We start from the raw sequence: 17,723 nt of genomic DNA on the forward strand, positions 1-17,723 counted from the left end.
GTGCCCATTTTAGTCCTGATAAGGGCTCAGCAGCATATTACCATTATGAGGACCCATTTTTAAAGGACCCATCCCAATAAAGATTCCACATGGTGATCAGTATGGTCCACAGGGCTTTTTGTCCACTGCTTCCCACTACTGATGATAGAAAGTTCTTCAGACTGAAAGATCAGCTGATAAAGATACAATGAACTGCAGTGAAACTTTTTACCATCCATTTCACACTTCCGGAAGATTTACCCTTGCTTGGCAATACTTCAGTCTGTGGTCCTAACAACCAGATAGTACCCGTCCATGCTTCCAACATTGTTTATGGTCTTTCTATAAGTGCCAAAATAGCGCATGGTGGTTTCAGAGATTTGGTATCGGTGGCTCCTTCAATTAATCACCTAATGTTTAAAAGTTCTCTGCAAATGTTTAGCTCCAACCCCTGCCTTCTCATACCCAAGTACAGAGTCAAGTCTTTCTAGAGCTGCAGCAACTGCCAACTGAGGGTATCAGTCTCAGTTGGCAGATCTATATTCTGTTTGTGAGGCTGTCGTTTTGGAGCTGCAATAAATTTCAAATAATGCTTTCACATCTTTTGTGTTTCCACGCACCTCAAGAGAGCTGGATCCTTAAGTAGGTCTTGAGGTTTCCATAAAGTCTGTACCTCCATTCCAAAACATTTTACAGCCTCAGTGGAGTTAGGGCCATAGCTGTTCCAAGATTCAGGATCCAACATGGGTTGAGCTACTTCCATATCTGGCACCATCTCATACCCAGACGTCCACTACTCTTCGCATTCAAGCTTTCAATGTATCCCATTTCACTCCACCCATATAAGCACTCTACAGGTCCTACGTTTGTCTTTATTCCTAAATTCTTTTCCTTTCAATCCCACCCTCCTCATCTCCCTCCCCCCCGCCCCAGGCCAGTCTTCTAGCTGGGGGGCGGGAGGGCTCGTGCCGCTAGAGAGCTGTAATCTGAGTTAATTCTGTGTTGGAGTTCCCTGTCCCCTGGATCTCTCTCCTCTGTGGGGGGTCTACCCCCACCAAGGGGAGCTCCACGCCTAGTCATGCTGGATTAGGTGTCCCTCCGCCAGGTCCCCTGCTATCTCCGGCCTTGCAGCTGTAGGCTGCTGCCACCTCCCTGGCAATGCTCCTCATCCTCCCTGACTGCTGAGTGTCAAGGCGAAATGGTGATGGGTGGCAGAACTCACGGAAACAGCGCTTGAAGTTCTCATCCAGGAAGGCATAGAGCACAGGATTCAAGCTGCTGTTGACGTAGCCCAGTGCGATGCAGAAGTGCATCAGGACCAGTGTGAACAAGCTACTCAGGTTGAAGCCCAACGACTGAGCCAGGACCATGATCTGGATTGGCGTCCAACAGACAACGAATGCTGCCACCACCACAAGGACCATCCTGGTGATACGCCGTAGGTTTCGGTCCTTTTCCTTGGAGCCGGACAGGATGCGGACACTGCGCAGACGCTTGACCATCAAGCTGTAGCAGATGCTGATAATAGCCACAGGAATAAGGAAGGAGAAGAGGAAGACACAGGTGCCAAATACAGGATCCCAGTGACTCCTTGGTTCAGGTAAAACCACGATGCACTCAATGCCTAGATGAATTTGAAAAGAAGAAGAGAAGAAGAAAGTAAAATAAAAAATATATTATGTAGCTAAAAAAATATTGTATATGGGGACTGGGCAAGTAGTTAGGGCAAAGCCCAGTGCAGCAATACAATGGATCGAAGATGTATTAGCCTAAGTTAAAGACTGAAAGTGAAATTGCTAGTCTTGTTGTTTTAAAAGTGAAAAAAACATGATCAACCGTATGATCAGTTAAATATTGGAGCTGTTTCTTGAGTAACAGCCATTGGGAGCAATGATTGCCGCATCTCAAAAGTCCTGTCCTCATCCAAGTTTGAGCTCTGTTGTATCTCTGTAGTGAGCAAAGCCCTGGTGACTCCTGGATGAATTGGCAACTTGCTTGGTAGCCACAGTATCAAATTAAATCACAACTGCAAGAAGTTCTAGTTATTTTCCCCACTGACAAACCTTTGTTAAGCTAGGCTAAACAAGTCTAGATGCACAGGGATGAAATGCTTATCATTTTTCTAATATGACTGAAGTTCATTTCCAAAAATAAACCATTATTATTCATACATTCTGCAATTAATCTGGGATAAAACCTACTTTGTACATTCAAGGGAAGAATGTGGATGATATCTGAATACCAGTGTATTTATTAAAAATGCAAATTACTAATGCAGATTAGGTGTGGATACGAATAATGAAGACAGGCATAGAGAATTGAGGAAAGAAAAAAAATCTGCATCTATACTTGGAACATGATGACAAAGGTACAAATGGGACAAAATATGAAAGGATAAATTTACAATGACAGAGTCAGTTTACACAGGGAGACGGGTTTAATCAGTTAAATCATTATACAGTCAGCAGCTAAAATAGAACAGGGTGGGAGAAAGAAGACAGGAAGATAAATATGTATGAGATTGTAGAAAGATAGGTAGTGAAATGAACGATGACTTAAAAATTTAAGTGGAAGCAGGTGGGCTGGTCAAATTTTAATTAAGCAAAAGAGGCAAGTAGCAAAACTTGTGCAGGGGAAATACAGTGGTACAAACATTGTAATAATTTAAATATAACACCTTAAAATTCAAAGATAAGACATGCTAAAACAGTAATACATACTGGAGGAGAGAAAAAAATGTATCCGCACCTACAGGATGTACTGATATACTGAGTGACGAATAGGACGAACAGCCACGATGAACGATGGCAGGAGAATACATTTTACCATATTTGAACACAAACACACCTGCTTTTTCAGCCTAAATCACAACAGAGCACAGCATCCCAGGCCTCCTGATAAGACCTTGTTTGCCCAAATGAAAGTCAGGCGGTAGGTTTGGACACTGGAGGAAAATCCCCACAACGTGCAGGAAGCAATGAATCACAAAAATGAAGAGCAAATGAACAAAGGAGTAAACAGCAGTGAGCGACTGCTTAAATAAAAAAAAAAATAAAAAAAAGTGATCCTCTTAACCTCCAGCCAATAAGGAGAGATTTATCGCAGGTCCACGAGATACAGTGTTTACTGATAAACTGGTAAGATTTCTAGGAAATACACTTATTGAAGACAGCTTCCATTTATTCTATCAGGTTCAGTCAAACTATCTCTAAGGGAAAAAGAGGAGGACAAACTCAATCAACACCTTATTTAATCTTTAAGGGTGTGATTGCTTTCATAGAGCTAAATATTTGGATCAATGTAGCGTCAATGCTAAACGGGTGTAATGTTTACCATGATGACGATCTTAGTTTAGCAAGTTAGCATGCTAACATTTGCAAATTAGCACTAAACACAATGTACAGATGAGGTTGAGGAATGTCGTTAGTTTTGCAGGTATTTGGTCACAAACCAAAGTGTTGGACAAATTCAAATTTTGACCTGATGATGGCGCTAGAGGAAAAGTTAACTCATCACCAAAGTGGTGGTGATTCATCATGACAGGGGCGTGAATGTGTGTACCAACTTTATTGGTTATCCATCCAATAGTTCTCAAGGTATTTCATTAAAAGCCAAAATGTCAACCTGCTGGCGGTGACAGAGGACAAGGCAGGGGATGACCAAAGTGGTAAGATTCTTTCTATGGGGACCATGTATGTTTGCACAAAATTTCAGGCAAATCCATCTGATAGTTGAGAGATATCAGTCTGGACCCAAGTAGTGGAGCAACCGACTGGCCGACGTTGCCACCCCCTAACGTCATGCGCAAATATCATGATCAAAATGATTATCAAAAATTTAAATTCTCCTTTGCAATACAGTCAAATCGTCTGAATTCATGGCTTTGAGATACATGGGAGAGTGGCCTGCAAAGTAATTTCCCAAGACAACATCTCACTTTGTATCTTACGTTGTTGTTGACAGGTTTAGATGTGTCTTCCATTCCACGCTGTCATGAAAATTTAAGGGTGATACCCTGGGATGGCTTGAGAAAATTCAATTAAACTTGTGTTGTTAAATCAGCATGATCATCAAATTAAGCACAAAGCTGTTTTACTGTGGCACTTCCTGAAAACCTGACATTTTGAATTTAAGCCGTATAAAGTATCAAACTGCCTACGGCAGCAGTTCAATACTTTCTTGCTTAGTCAGCCTGGTGAAACGGCAGCACTGTCTGAGCCTAGTGGAGCACAAAGAGGGGAAGGGAACAAGAGAGGATCTTCTGTACACCCTAATTTTTTGACATTACATTTGTCGAAGACCCACGATGAACGATGACAGGAGAATACATTTTACCATATTTGAACACAAACACACCTGCTTTTTCAGCCTAAATCACAACAGAGCACGGCATCCCAGGCCTCCTGATAAGACCTTGTTTGCCCAAATGAAAGTCAGGCGGTAGGTTTGGACACTGGAGGAAAATCCCCTCAACGTGCAGGAAGCAATGAATCACAAAAATGAAGAGCAAATGAACAATGGAGCAAAGAGCAAACAATGACTGATTATGTTTTTGAGGTGATATAGTTCTCGGATTTCTGCCATTAGATGGATTTCATGTTTTATCTATAACTCTGAGGTAAGCGAGGACTAAAGATTTCTTAAGCCCCGAGGCTGTGTGCAAGGCCAAGAAATCAATCTGGCTTAAAATTAAAGTGACAGTATTGAGGCTTTTAGGTGTAGCAGGAAGTTGGAGAACACGTCAGCCATGACAGTGCCAATGTGCCTTCTAGTTACTCTGATTATAATAATTATCCTGCACTAAGCAGGGTGTTTTTAATGAACTAGTGACATTTTACAGTCCCTTGAGAGCACCACTTCGAATGAATGACTGCGTATTTTCTGTCCCTTTATTTAAAAAAGGGACGCCGCTTCAACACTAACTTTAGAAACATTTTTTTCTACTTTGAAACCTTCACCTTCGACAATTTATCCATATTTTTGAAATATTAACTGATGAATCAAGTGGTTGTTTTTCCTTCTCCAAAGTCACAAGTGCTATTTTAAAAGTAACAGAGCATTGTTTTTCTTTTTAAATTGAATCCTTACACTGTGTTTGCACTAGTGGGAAGATAAGGCAGCACACACACACACACACACACACACACACACACACACACACACACACACACACACACACACACATTGCACAATAAACTGCATAAACAGTCACGATGAAGCCAGATCAAACAAATAGGAATAGGACCTGGTGAAAGAAAAAGTTGATCTATTATTCAGTTTGGTGGATGCTTTCATCTGATGCATCAGGGCCACGAGTACGCACAATTTATAGTGTGTGAGTGTCCCCCTGTAAAAATGGAAGCCGTAACCCCGGCGCTATTACCGCCACACACCAGCCATTGATCAAAAACACAGTAAAGTCTGCGTGAAAGGACAGCAATAGTAATAACCTGCTTGAAATGGCTGTGAAGTTTATGTGTTTCATAAAAATTGCTGTAGATGGTTCCCTGAGGGAGAAGGTGGTCGAGACAGGGCACCAGGTAGGTTTTAAACCCAAAGGAGAAAAACCCCAACAAATATAATCATTTACAGTTTTGTTTTCTTGTGTGTAATGAACATGGCAGCCTAATGGGACTGCTGACAGGACTGCAGATTACCTTCTCATTTCTGCCGTCATTTCATCTTCCTCTTCTCACCTGGCTGCATCTTGAGGAAACCGCGTCCTCCGTCTCTTTCAAATGGCGCTGACATTTCTGACGGCGAGCCCCTTGGGACACGTTCATTTATTATCTATGATTTCATTCTCATTCTGCTCAGAGACAGCCCGACATTACACTGATACTCACCGCCACATCGGACCACAGTAGCTGCAGCTGCAGCTTCTATGTGTCGACACACGCCAGCACAGAGAAAAATATGAATGCGTTTCACATTTTCACCTCGCCGCCTGCTCTGGTCAAATTCCCAAATGTATTTCTCTGGCTTCGAGAACCACATTATGCCTCACCTCAACAAACATCCCATTTTGGCATGATTTACATCACACGAAGGAAATACATGAATGTGGGGGTCGACGGCAGAGCAGGAATTTCTGGCACTTCACCGGTCCAAGGCACACGGAGAAGGTAAAGAGTCTCAGTAGGTCAATACTCCAGCTACACTTAAAAAAAGAGCTTCATTGTGAGGCCACTGCATTTCAGCGAGTGGCCTTAATCGAGCTCATCACACGACACATTACAAGACACAGTTAAACCTCGGTGGAGGTTGGAGTCTCAGGTTGACGTGAACACATTTACCCCCAGTAATCTCTCAGGGAAAAAGATTTTCTACTGCAAATTTCTGAGAGAATTCAGATGATGAAGAAATGGCCATACCCTCAGTGTGCACTTTATTAGGCACACCTTTGCACTCTAATGCAATTCAGTAAAACAGCTCTGCCATAAATTCTACCTTTTTGAAGTTCCATTTTTTGTGTGAATTCAATGATATGTTCCGTATTGAGGTCATATAGCTCTATGATGGTGTTAAAAAACAAAAAAAAACAAAATAAGAAACAAACAAACAAAAACATTACAGCGAGATAGAAAGAGACTTTACGACAGGACAGTTGTAAGTATTGCATTCGGTTGAGCCCGTGCACATACTACAGTGGCCCCAGAGGGTCAGTCAAGTAGGCTAAAACGCTGTGCCCAGCACAGGCCGTCGTCATACAAACATTTAATCTCGATATAATCCATGTCCCCGACACGTAATTTACTACGTTTCAGAGTTGGTGCTCACCCTGAAAATGTCCATAAGGTTGTCTTGCAAAATATGACACGTTTCTATAACAAGCCCAAAAAGTCCACAGAGAACATCACGGTTAATTGCAACACTCCAGCAAAATAACACTTAATCCACTTTTGTAAGTCAATAAACTACATTTACAGTCAAGCTATAACACTATCTATTGATCCTGGTCCCATTATACTATAATGTGCTTACTTCAACAGAAATGATTTTCCCTTTTTCCAGAGTCATTCCAGTAATATTGTCGAATGCATCCAAAATCAATCTGTGGAAACTCTGTGCAGTAGCCTGGGACATTCATATATCAGCAGTAAATCACATTTGCCAATGCTTTTCATCCACAGATGTGAATGCAAACATACACACATATATGCACACACCTACAACCGCTCCCTTCACGTTTTATTTAGACAGGAAATAAAATAATTCTACGCTTGATTCAATTCTCTGGAGAGATGCTGCCCCCCGCCGCATTAATGCACATGTACATTCATGAAAATATGTTGACGTGTGCCAACTGAACACCTGCTCTTTTTAGTATTTTGTCCGGAGACCCGAGGTACCTCAGCCTTCGTCTCTCTGAGGAGCCGATGTCTGATAGGTGGACATTTCAGAGAGGGGACGTGTTGCTGCTCCATTAAAGCATTTAGCACTGAACGCCGCACAGCAAAAGGTCAAGCCGCAATCATTCGATAGCTGTTATGAGAAATCACTCAATGGCTGTTTCGAAATAAATCACCCTTTGAAATGTCAGTGGATGACTTTTACTTGCCTCTCCTTCTCTACAAACAAGTAATGTCATATTTTTAAGATTGCAATGAAATTGTATTCACAATTAGCCTAGATTAACCTCCGTTAATTCACATGAGGCAAATTGTGATAATTCTTTGTTGCTGCCACAAATGTTTTCCTCATAGCTTAGGTGAGGCACTCTTCACCGTGTTCTTCAGCGTATTAATCATGTCTTGTTTTTTTAAAATCCTACCAATATGTAAGATTTTTTAATCAATTTTCTCCAATTTTCTCTGCACTGCAGTCCTTGTCACGGATAAATCTACTGTTTTGACGAGGTCTCCGGCGGGTTTTCTTTTCACCTGTGCTCCGGCCGCTAATGAGGCAAAAATGATCCCTCACTGGCTTCCCACCCAGGAACGCAGCCAATCATGCTCTTACCCCAAAGAGTCAAACCCCTCTCTGGGGTGGTAGGCAGGAGCTCCCAACCGACTCTTCCGATCGACATTCGGTAACGACCAACAGACCACGGTCAATTATGATGAGGTGCTACCAGAGACTAAACACTCAAATAAACGACTCAACGTTTCTACGTGCCATAACAGGGACAAAAAGAAAAAAAAAAAAAGTTGGAAATAGTAGCAGACGTCGTAGTGTGACCAGGAATTTTGATACTGGACGACTCTGCAAACTTTTTCTGCGTCTGATGCCGTTGTGTTTAACTTATCTCTGCAATACCTGTGCATGTTGGGGAAAGATTGTGGTCCTGGCGAATGGTTGAGGTTTGCCGTAGCTGAGGCAGCCTGCCTTTACGCCACCTGCTCAGTCATATTGGAGGCGAACTTCTGTTCCGCGCCACAATGTAGCTCTTATGCATGAGGTGGTCATCTTTTTTTGAGTGAATGACAAACTCTGCATCTTGCTTCTTCTCAATTTCATATGTAATTTTTTTTCATCCTTGCTCTTTCATTTGTCCTGTCATTATTTCTTTTTACTATCCAGTGTTTTGCTCCTCATCCTTCCACTATGCTTCATTTTGAAACAGTTTAAGTCCTGCTCTCCTCCCTCCCTTCTCTGCTCTTTGTATGTATTTGTTTTGCCAGGTCTTTTTTTCTTTTCCACTGTATTTCATTGTCTCTCAACATTATGCCATCCATACCTTCCTTCTTTCTTTCATTTATGACTAGGAATCTGTGTCCCATCCTGGTTTCCATTTCACAGTTGATGATTCTCCAACTCGGCTTTCGTTCTTTTCATTTATCACTTCTTTCCCCTCTATTGCGTTTTGCCTACCTCTTTCTTTTTCTTTTCCTCCAACGTGGATCGTTTGTATTTTTCTCTCGCTTTCTCTCCTCTTCTCATCTGTTTCATTTCATTTCCTTGATTTCGGTCTCTTACTCTCCTTTCCTCTGCGGTTTAAAGCTATTACTATGTTGTTTTGTTTGTTTGTTTTGTTTGTTTGTTGCCAGAAAAGTACTGAACTGAGTTGCACCAAACTTGGCGGAGGGATGGAAAATGGGCCAGGGAAGAAACCATTAAATTCTGGTGCGGATCCAGGATTTTTTTATCACTTGTTTGGCCTTGGCGGAGGTATGCGCTCTACATAGGGCCGTTCTAGTTGTCTCTTTAAGTTCATTTTGCTTTTTGCCCAGTGTCTTGTCTTTGGTTCCCCCATTTTGTTTTCCTCTACCTTTCTCTGTCCTTTCACTTTATTCTCTTCTTTACATCTCTTCTTTTTCTTTTCATTCTTGCTTTTTCTTCACATTGTCACTCTGTGTTCTTCTCTCCTGTTCATTCCGTCTTTCTCTACTCTCCAATTTGTCCCTCCTCCTCCTTAGTAATTGTCACTTCCATTCTTTACCTTTATTATCAGAAGAAAATAAATGTGTTCATTCCATTTCCTTTTCTCCTACAAGCTCTTCTCAAGCTTTTCTATGAAATTTTAATCTCTTGTTTTCTCCTCTCTAACTGCTAATCTCCTCTGACTGCCCCCTCTTTCATTTTCAATCAGAGCAAAACAGCATTATCCCTCTCTCTTTTCTTCTCCTCCCTTTCACCCTTCCTCACTTTCTCACTCATCATTTTTTCTTTTCTTTCTTCTCCTCCCCCTACAGCTTCCATTTTCTGTCATGACAATAGCCTGGGTCTTGCAGTGATTGGATCCTGCCGGCCTCCCACCTGAACACATGAAAGCTAGTTACCCTCCCTCGTACAACTGCCTCATTAGCTGCTGAGTCCCAACCATCCAGATGCCAATTTTGATATTTTGCACCAAAAGATTTTAGGGATTAAACGTCTTAGCAGAGAAGGAGAAACTATAATGGAAATATTATAGGACGTGATAACACAATTCCACTACTAAAGTCGTGTGCAGTTACCTTCACCGTGGTATTAATGTCAGTTCAATTACGGAGATCTTTAATTGCATGGCTTACGGATAAAGTAATGATACGCAAAATTAATTGATGTCACATATCATTACCTGGCTTTGTTAACCTTTCAGCTGTTGATATATTTTCATTATCATGATGACAGCAGGTTAAAACAATGATCTACCACACCCTTAAGCCAATTATTCTATGAAGAAACCAGTCACAAAAGATTATACAGCTTCTCAATCTGCTGCTTTCTGTTCCTTTTCATTGTAAATTCTGTCTTCGGCTTATTTGACTGACAGAAGGTAAATATGACGACATCAGTTTGGGCTCTGGAAATGTGAGATGGGCATCTGTCCTTGGACATCTTACAGAGAAATATTAATGACTTCATTCGAAAACAAGGTTCAGAGTCTACAGCTACACCGGTGGCTCTGTGAGGCTGTACCCCCTCCCTCCCACAAGTGACAGGAGTAGTACTCCCTGTCACCAGAAGTCATTAGGATTCGTCCTCTGGGAACCATGTGCGTCCACCAAGTAGATGCTTTGATATTCCACAGGGTAAATGCAAGCTTTGATGTGCTAACGGGGCTAGATGAAAATTAAGAGGAATATAAGAATCATCAAGACCAATCCTCCGGGGACCTTGGGCACATGCCGGTTCTAAATTGTATGGTAACTATTGTCCCATAGTTGCTAAGATATTTAAGTCTGGACTAAACCAACGCTGCCATCCCCACAGCCATGCAGCTGTGAGGCTAAAAAGTAGATGCCATGACATCGTTTTGTGCTCTGAGACCTTGTGTTGGACCGTTTTTTTTTGGACGACTTACAGGCTAAATCAATAATCAATTAAAGTAAAAAAAACAAAACAAACAAAAACTTAAATTTAACAAAAAAAAATGTTATATAGTTGCAGCCCCTGCAAGCTCCTTTATGGGCCACCTTGCTGGACACAGGAGAAGTTACACATTTGACCAGTCTTCAACCACTGTTTACTGGGAGCTACCCACTACAATCACAGTCTGCTACTCCTGCATTCAGCTGCCTCTCAGCACTATTTTCTGGGCTACGTAACATTGCTTCTCTTTCATTATTTATTGCTGTCTTGTTTGTTTTGCCGTCTCTTCACCAGTTTTCTCAGACAGGCATTTGAACCTTGTTCCTCTCCCCTTCAATGTGGTTTTCTTGACTTGGTTTCTCCCCCTATTCCTGCTGGTGAAAAGGAGTTGCCGTATTCAGGCTTAGAGAAGTTGTGGCAGGATTTATTATCCGGAGAAGACAAAATGAAAGTGTAGAAGGGGAAAATAATAATAAAAAACATGCAGAAGACAGACAAATACAAACAAGAGAGAGCCTGTGGGTTAGGGTTTTACGTGTACGTTGGGCATGCACAGAGTAGGCCTGAAGCCGGCTGTTTATTTGTGAACCTATCGGCATATGACAGTGGCCAAGCCGGGTTTATACTCTAGCTGTATTTGCCCCTTTTTTACCTGCTCTCACATGAAAACCTTGCAGCTCTAGATGGATCCTTAGCTCAGTACATGTGTCACCTTGCATGCTGTCCCGGCTTGGAGGTTATCAGTACATCCACTTCCTTATACTGAACCACAGGTTGCAGCATGGACCTGAATTTGTCCTGCGACACCGGCTCATCAAGACCCCTATTAGCTCTCTGCTCATTGCAGAGGTCTCTATAGGCGTTGTGAGTGAATGAACTGAATCTCAAATTAAACAATGATTGTCTGGAAGTTTGAGTTCTCTGAATGCCTTGTAGTCTACTGTCAAGACAACGACGAACCTTTTAAAAAGCAGAGCACGGAGCGTAACTCCGACCGGAATGATTGAGACAATTTCAAAGCAGAGACTGATCGGTTGTGGTCTGGCTTTTTCAGTCTGTGGAGGCTTGAGATCATTTTGTGCAGGTCATGGGGTCCGTGTCTGATGTCTGTCTCTCGTGGACATTTAGAATACATTCTGTCTCAGGGCTGCTTTCCCTTAAATGAGTGAGAGATGCTGCGAAGGAAAATAAAAATCCCCAGCAGCTGTCCCAGTTTGTTCTTCCTTCTGTCAGAAAGCTTGTGCGCAGGAACGGTCTGGTTTTGGGGGCTAAGGAAAAGGCTGAAAGTCCCCAGTTTAGGCTTTAATTCCGGTTTCAGACTCATACTTGTTTCCCTGCCGCTCCTTTAAGCTGGCAAACGGACTGTGGCAACCACAGACTTACTGTATATAACCTGTTAAAGTGTGTGTGAGTGACAGTAAATGAGAGCGTTTTGTCCTGTATATGACACTCGTGTGTTTACAGCCCATCTCACACTGTAGCTCCAGGCAAAACACAAGGGGGGAGAAGAGGATCATATGCATGACTGACAGAAGGCTCTGAGTGTGTGTATGTGTGTGTGTTCGGTTCCACAAGTTAGCATGTGTGCATCCCGGGCCTTGTCTGCTTTCTCTGTGTGCGCATTCTGAGCTAGTGTGTGTGCATGTGTCTCTGTGTGTGTGTGTGTGTGTGTGTGTGTGTGTGTGTGTGTGTGTGTGTGTCTATCCTTAGGTGACACAGCCGTTTTCATCAAAGTCATATCTGGCTGTCTCAGCAGGGGAGGGGGCACAAAACTCTATTATGCAGACACGCACATTGTAATATCTATCAGACTTTACAGCTGGGTTTTTTCATTTTTTATTTATTTAGTTAATTTCAATTCGAAGTTTCATCACACGGCAGACAAGCGGAACACTGAACTAAGGGACGATTATCAATCTGTTCTTTCCTGCAGGACGGGGGCTCAGATCCACCGGCCGATCCACCGTCAGCTCTGCCTGACTCGTTCCCATTCGAACATCACTATCAGTTCTTTAAGCACAGTCTTTATTCTCCATCCCGTTTGACCTCTGAGAAAAGTATTTTAGAGACTCATATATAGCGTAAACACCTCATGAACTGCTACTTCACGCATCATGTACGTACGCAGCTGGAAGGCAAATGGCGGGAAAGGCTCTCAGCATGCGCATACACTGTACGCTATGTACATGCTGCCACTGCAGGGCTTTTGATTTCCAACGATGGAAGTGGAGACGTGGTGAATCCTCGTGCAAGCGCACGTATTCATAAGAAAACTGCTAGAGGTCAAAAACTCCACGGGGAACCTTTAAGTGATTAAGCTAAAATACAAGGCGTTACATCTTTGGTTTAAATGTGGTGACAGTGGTGCCAAGCGGAACATCCTCAGTAGCAGACTTCTGAGATGCAATTTTGGCCTGATGAAAAATGGGCCTACCCTGGTACGGTATTCTACAAAATTTCAAATCGGCCCCTCCACATTTCCCCGCTACATGGACTTGTTAATAGACTGGTTTAAGTCACAAGAGAGTTCCGACTCATTTCAAAACATGAGTCGGAACTTGGAATATGATGATATGGACAGTAAGTAGAAGAGATATATTATGTATTGCATATTATAAATATTCCTTTTCTTTGACTTTATCTGCATTTTGTGGTGGTGCAGCATCAGTTCAAATCTTTTCATATAATTTAATATAACTGCACACAGCTTCACATTCTTTCATGTAACTGCAAAGAAACAGGCATTGAACATCGCACCGAAAATTAAATATAGAAACACTAAAAACTACACGAAGCATCTGACCCAGGAGAATCTGGCAGTCCTGATATTCCGGCACAGAATGATAATATAGTGCCGGAAAACAAAATAGAACAGGGGGTAAATATAGAAACAGGTGTGATTCATTAAATAGCATCGGTCGAAGTACTGCATGTGCTCTATTGAGACAATCCACTGTAAGCTATACTGACCTTGGCTTTTGGAAACCTGCAGGTGCTCTGATAGCAGAAACTACGGGTTCTGATAAGAGTGTCTCTGTGCGTAAATCAGAATGGTGATGAAATATTGGATCACACTTTGTCAGCATGAGCTTTCTCTGGACAGAAAGGCTGGAATCTGAAACTAAGACGCCAACAATCACATTAAAACTTACCGTGAGTGTCATCATCAAACCGAAGTAATGATGTGTGACACATTACCTCATTATACTGTACATATTGCTGCTTTTACAATAACTAGCTCATAAAAGATATACCACGCCTTCATAGACGAGGAGGCATGGCAACATGAATTATGCATTGGTGCTACAATTGCACTGTATTAGCATAGCCATTTGCGTTTGTAATTACCCTTTAAAGTTTACGTACTGTCGCCCGGAGGATGTGGAGACGGCAAAGACAATACACAAAGGAATGAGCTTTGACATGTAATCTCAAACCGGGGCGACAGTGGGAGCGCTGCTACGGTTTGTTCTTCCGCTTCATTATGTAAAGAGCAATTCAATCCATTATAATCCTTGCCTTTGCATAAATAAATAAGTGTTTACATGACCAAACTGTGATTCTCCTTCCTGGTTGGGTGAGACTGTCCATCAGGGTGCATCTTGCTTGTCTTTCCCTCTGCTCATTTCCTCTACTCCGATAGCTCTTGGCTTAGTCTCTGACCAGCTACTGCAGCCACGCTCCGTCTCCGTCCCTCGTTTGCGGGCTCAACATACTGAGGGTGGTTCCGAATCAGTCAGCGACCAGTGGAAATGGACTGTAATCCAACACAAGCCTGCACGGGTGACCAGTTATCCTACTCTCATACCTCTCCATAGCCTGTCTCGACCAATTAACAGCAGACATCTAAATATGTGATATATTATTGATGTACTAAATATGTGTGTACAATTGAACTTGAACGCCCAGTAACACACCAGCCCACATTATTTTCTATTTGTCCGAAATGATAGTGGTACGGTCAGACAACCCCATCACTAGAAAACAAATCAGCAAGTCAGCATGTGTTTTAGCCTCCAGTCTGAACGTTAAGACCATACCTTTCACCATATCTTCACATGGCTGCAGTGTGTGGTTAAGTCTAGGGAAGGATTTAAGTTATAGTAAGAGCCCATTTAGACATGAAAGTATTAGGACGTAAAAAAAAACAACCCAAAAAACTCGATAATTTCTCAGATATGATTTTTCAACAAAAAAAGTTCAACAAATTCTTGAAATGCCCTTAAAATGTACTCCTCCTCCCTCATTAAAAATGAGAATCTATGAACATGCAGATATATTTCATTTTAAAAGGTAAGCCTTTAACCACAAGCCCCCCATTTCACCGAATAGTCTCAGTGCACTGTGGGGTCCAAGAGTCTGAGTCTTTCCCACTGGGAAAGTTGTCTTTTGGACCCAAAATTTAAAAATGTTGATCCTTGTATTCGCACGTCCTGGACTCAGCTTTAACTTGATCGCAGAAGAACTTCCAGCCTTCGAGTGTCAAACTCTGCACATTCGGGATTCTTCACAGTGATCTTAAAAAATGTCTGTGACAGGACGTGAACTCCATGCTTGACACGTAACAGGCAACTATTAGCTGCGTTCACTCTGAACATTGACACTGGACTTAAATTGTGCTTTGCAGAATCATCCGACATGAACTTAATTCATAGGGATACTGGGCTGGGACAAAGGAAAAGTTTTGGGTTGTCCTCAAGAGAAAACACTCTTAAAACGACTGCTCTCAAAGAAAAGTGGACTTGAGAACTTTCAAACTACAATGCTGCTCCTACATTTTGTACAGTCCAGCCCCTGTTTTGTCTTCAGTGGCTGCTTACTGCAGCACTAACGCGCATCTCTGCAGCAGCACAGACACGCTGCTAGGAAACACACTTTGACACATTTTCTACAAGTCTTTCGGACAGATTAGTCAGAGCAGTTATTAGTAACAGCAGGGTGGCTGCTGATTATAGCCTCCTTCCTGCCACTGTGTCCTTGGGCAAGGCTTTTGACCCCAATTACTGTGAGCGGCGTGCCGTGACTTTCCCTGCAGCTTTCAGGTTACAAAGCCGCTCCATCCTTCCTCTGTTTGTTTAGAAGTAGACAGGAAGAGGAACAGATAGGAGAGGAATAGAAGTGGAGCAGAGTGAACCTGTTTTATCCCTGAATGTCAACTTGTTGTACAGCTAGCAGTCACAAAAGAACAAAGACGATAAACAAACAGCAACAGGACACGGCCAACAAGTGGTAATGGCGTATGAAGTAGAGGAGAGGAGCGAAGAAAAAAAATGAAAGATGACGAGAGGGAAGTTAACCATGGACGGGGAGGAAAAGTCTGAAGTAGAGGGAAGGCGGAAGATGCAAAGATAGAAGAGAATGGGCAAAGAGGGATTTGTGGCGCGGGGAAGAGGCTTACTGAGAAAATGAGAACGAAACGAGGGAGAGGAGAATGAGATGAGAAAGAAATGAGAACAAAATGAATGGGATAAGAATTAAAGAGATCGAATTTGAATCCTAATAAAATCAGAATGAAATCTACATGTGAGTGAGATGTAAATTAAAAGAATGAGATGGAGATGTGAATGAAATGAATGAGATGAAAATGAAATAAGACTTGAGAATGGAATAAAAATCAAATGTTGCGGATTAAATGTGTTACATGAGAACTGAAGGAAGGAAATGTGAATGAAATGAATGAAATGAAATGAGAAAGAGGTGTGGATGAAATAGATCAAGATATAAATGAGAGGAGATGAAATTAGAATTAAATTAAGAAATTGTGAATGAAAATAACAAAATCAATGACGTGAATGGAATTATGAAGCTTGAAATGAAATGAATGAAAACAGGTAGTGACAGATGTAAGCTGATGTAAGCTAAGTTAAGAAGAAAGAAGTAATATGAAGAGGAAGAATGAGAGACGAATGAGATAAAGGGAGGAGGGAAATGAGAAGAATTTGAGGGGAAAACAATTAGAAAACAGAGGAGGAAAACAGAAACAAAGACAAATAGGAGAAGAAGACATGAAAAACAAGAGACACGAGAGCAAAGAGAAGTCCTAGTGCAGATGTAGCTCAGCTGCCGAGTAGACTAATAAAAATGATTATAGGATTAGACCATAGCTGCAGGCTGAGACTGGATCAATATCTAACCACTAGGCCTTCTGCTGCCCTGCTAGCTACAACACATTACTCGAATTAACTGCAAAATAGCCGTGATAATAACTGTGCTATGTGTGGGCATGTGTCTGGAAAATCACTCTTTCGGTGAGTGATTTTATTTCTGTTTAGCATTAACATAAACATTAAAGGCATAATTGATGGTTCTCCCTCTCTGTGTCTGTCTTCCTATTCTTCAGTATCGATTGTTTTATATGCAGTAATTCTCAAAATGACATTACAAATTGATTTTATTTGCACAAACAAAAATAACACAATCAAAGAGAGTATAAATAAGTACTAGAAGAAAAGCTTGTGATAAAATGGCTTTTATGGATGGATTTGGAAAGAGGGCACTGACAGATCTGGGAACAACAAGAAGAGCCACCAGAGGTTCTCAGACCTTGATCAGGCTCAGAGGGGGAAATGAATTCACATGTATAAGTAAGGACCTGACCAAGCAAAGCTTTGAAAACCAGTAGCAAATTCAACGCTAACACTGACAGGCACCCAGTGAAGGTCAGAAAGGATTGGAATAACAAAATGTCTTATCTTTGAGCGTGTTGGCAGCCTGGGAGCAGCTTTCTGCACTAGTTGTTGTTAGAAGGTATATTTCTGGCTGGAACAAGAAGTAAGCTAGTTACAGTGATAACGGCTCCAGGTCTGTGGGTGAGACAAAGACCTGATGTAAGTGATGTAAAATTCTAGTCTATATGCCACCAAGGCTAAAACAAAGAGCACCTGAGGTCAGTGGTACTGGTGGGAGAAATTAGAGCATAAGGATCCACATAAAAGAACAATAAAGGGCCCATGATAGGACCCTGGGGGATCCCAAGCATGTGAAGCAGTAGAGGATGAGTATAATAC

General features: G+C 41.9%; 1 protein-coding gene across 1 annotated transcript in view; it reads right to left on the reverse strand.

Annotated features, from left to right (window-relative positions):
- Positions 1-966: 966 nt before the first annotated feature.
- Positions 967-17,723, reverse strand: part of oprl1 (opiate receptor-like 1) — an 82,662-nt gene continuing 65,905 nt past the window's right edge. The window contains exon 7 of the mRNA XM_040151709.1: positions 967-1,603. Within this exon, the coding sequence (XP_040007643.1) occupies positions 1,056-1,603 (548 nt within the window). The 3' untranslated portion in view covers positions 967-1,055. The remainder of the gene's footprint in view (positions 1,604-17,723) is intronic.

Source organism: Xiphias gladius, chromosome 18, assembly GCF_016859285.1.
Source record: "Xiphias gladius isolate SHS-SW01 ecotype Sanya breed wild chromosome 18, ASM1685928v1, whole genome shotgun sequence".
Lineage (NCBI taxonomy): Eukaryota > Metazoa > Chordata > Actinopteri > Istiophoriformes > Xiphiidae > Xiphias > Xiphias gladius.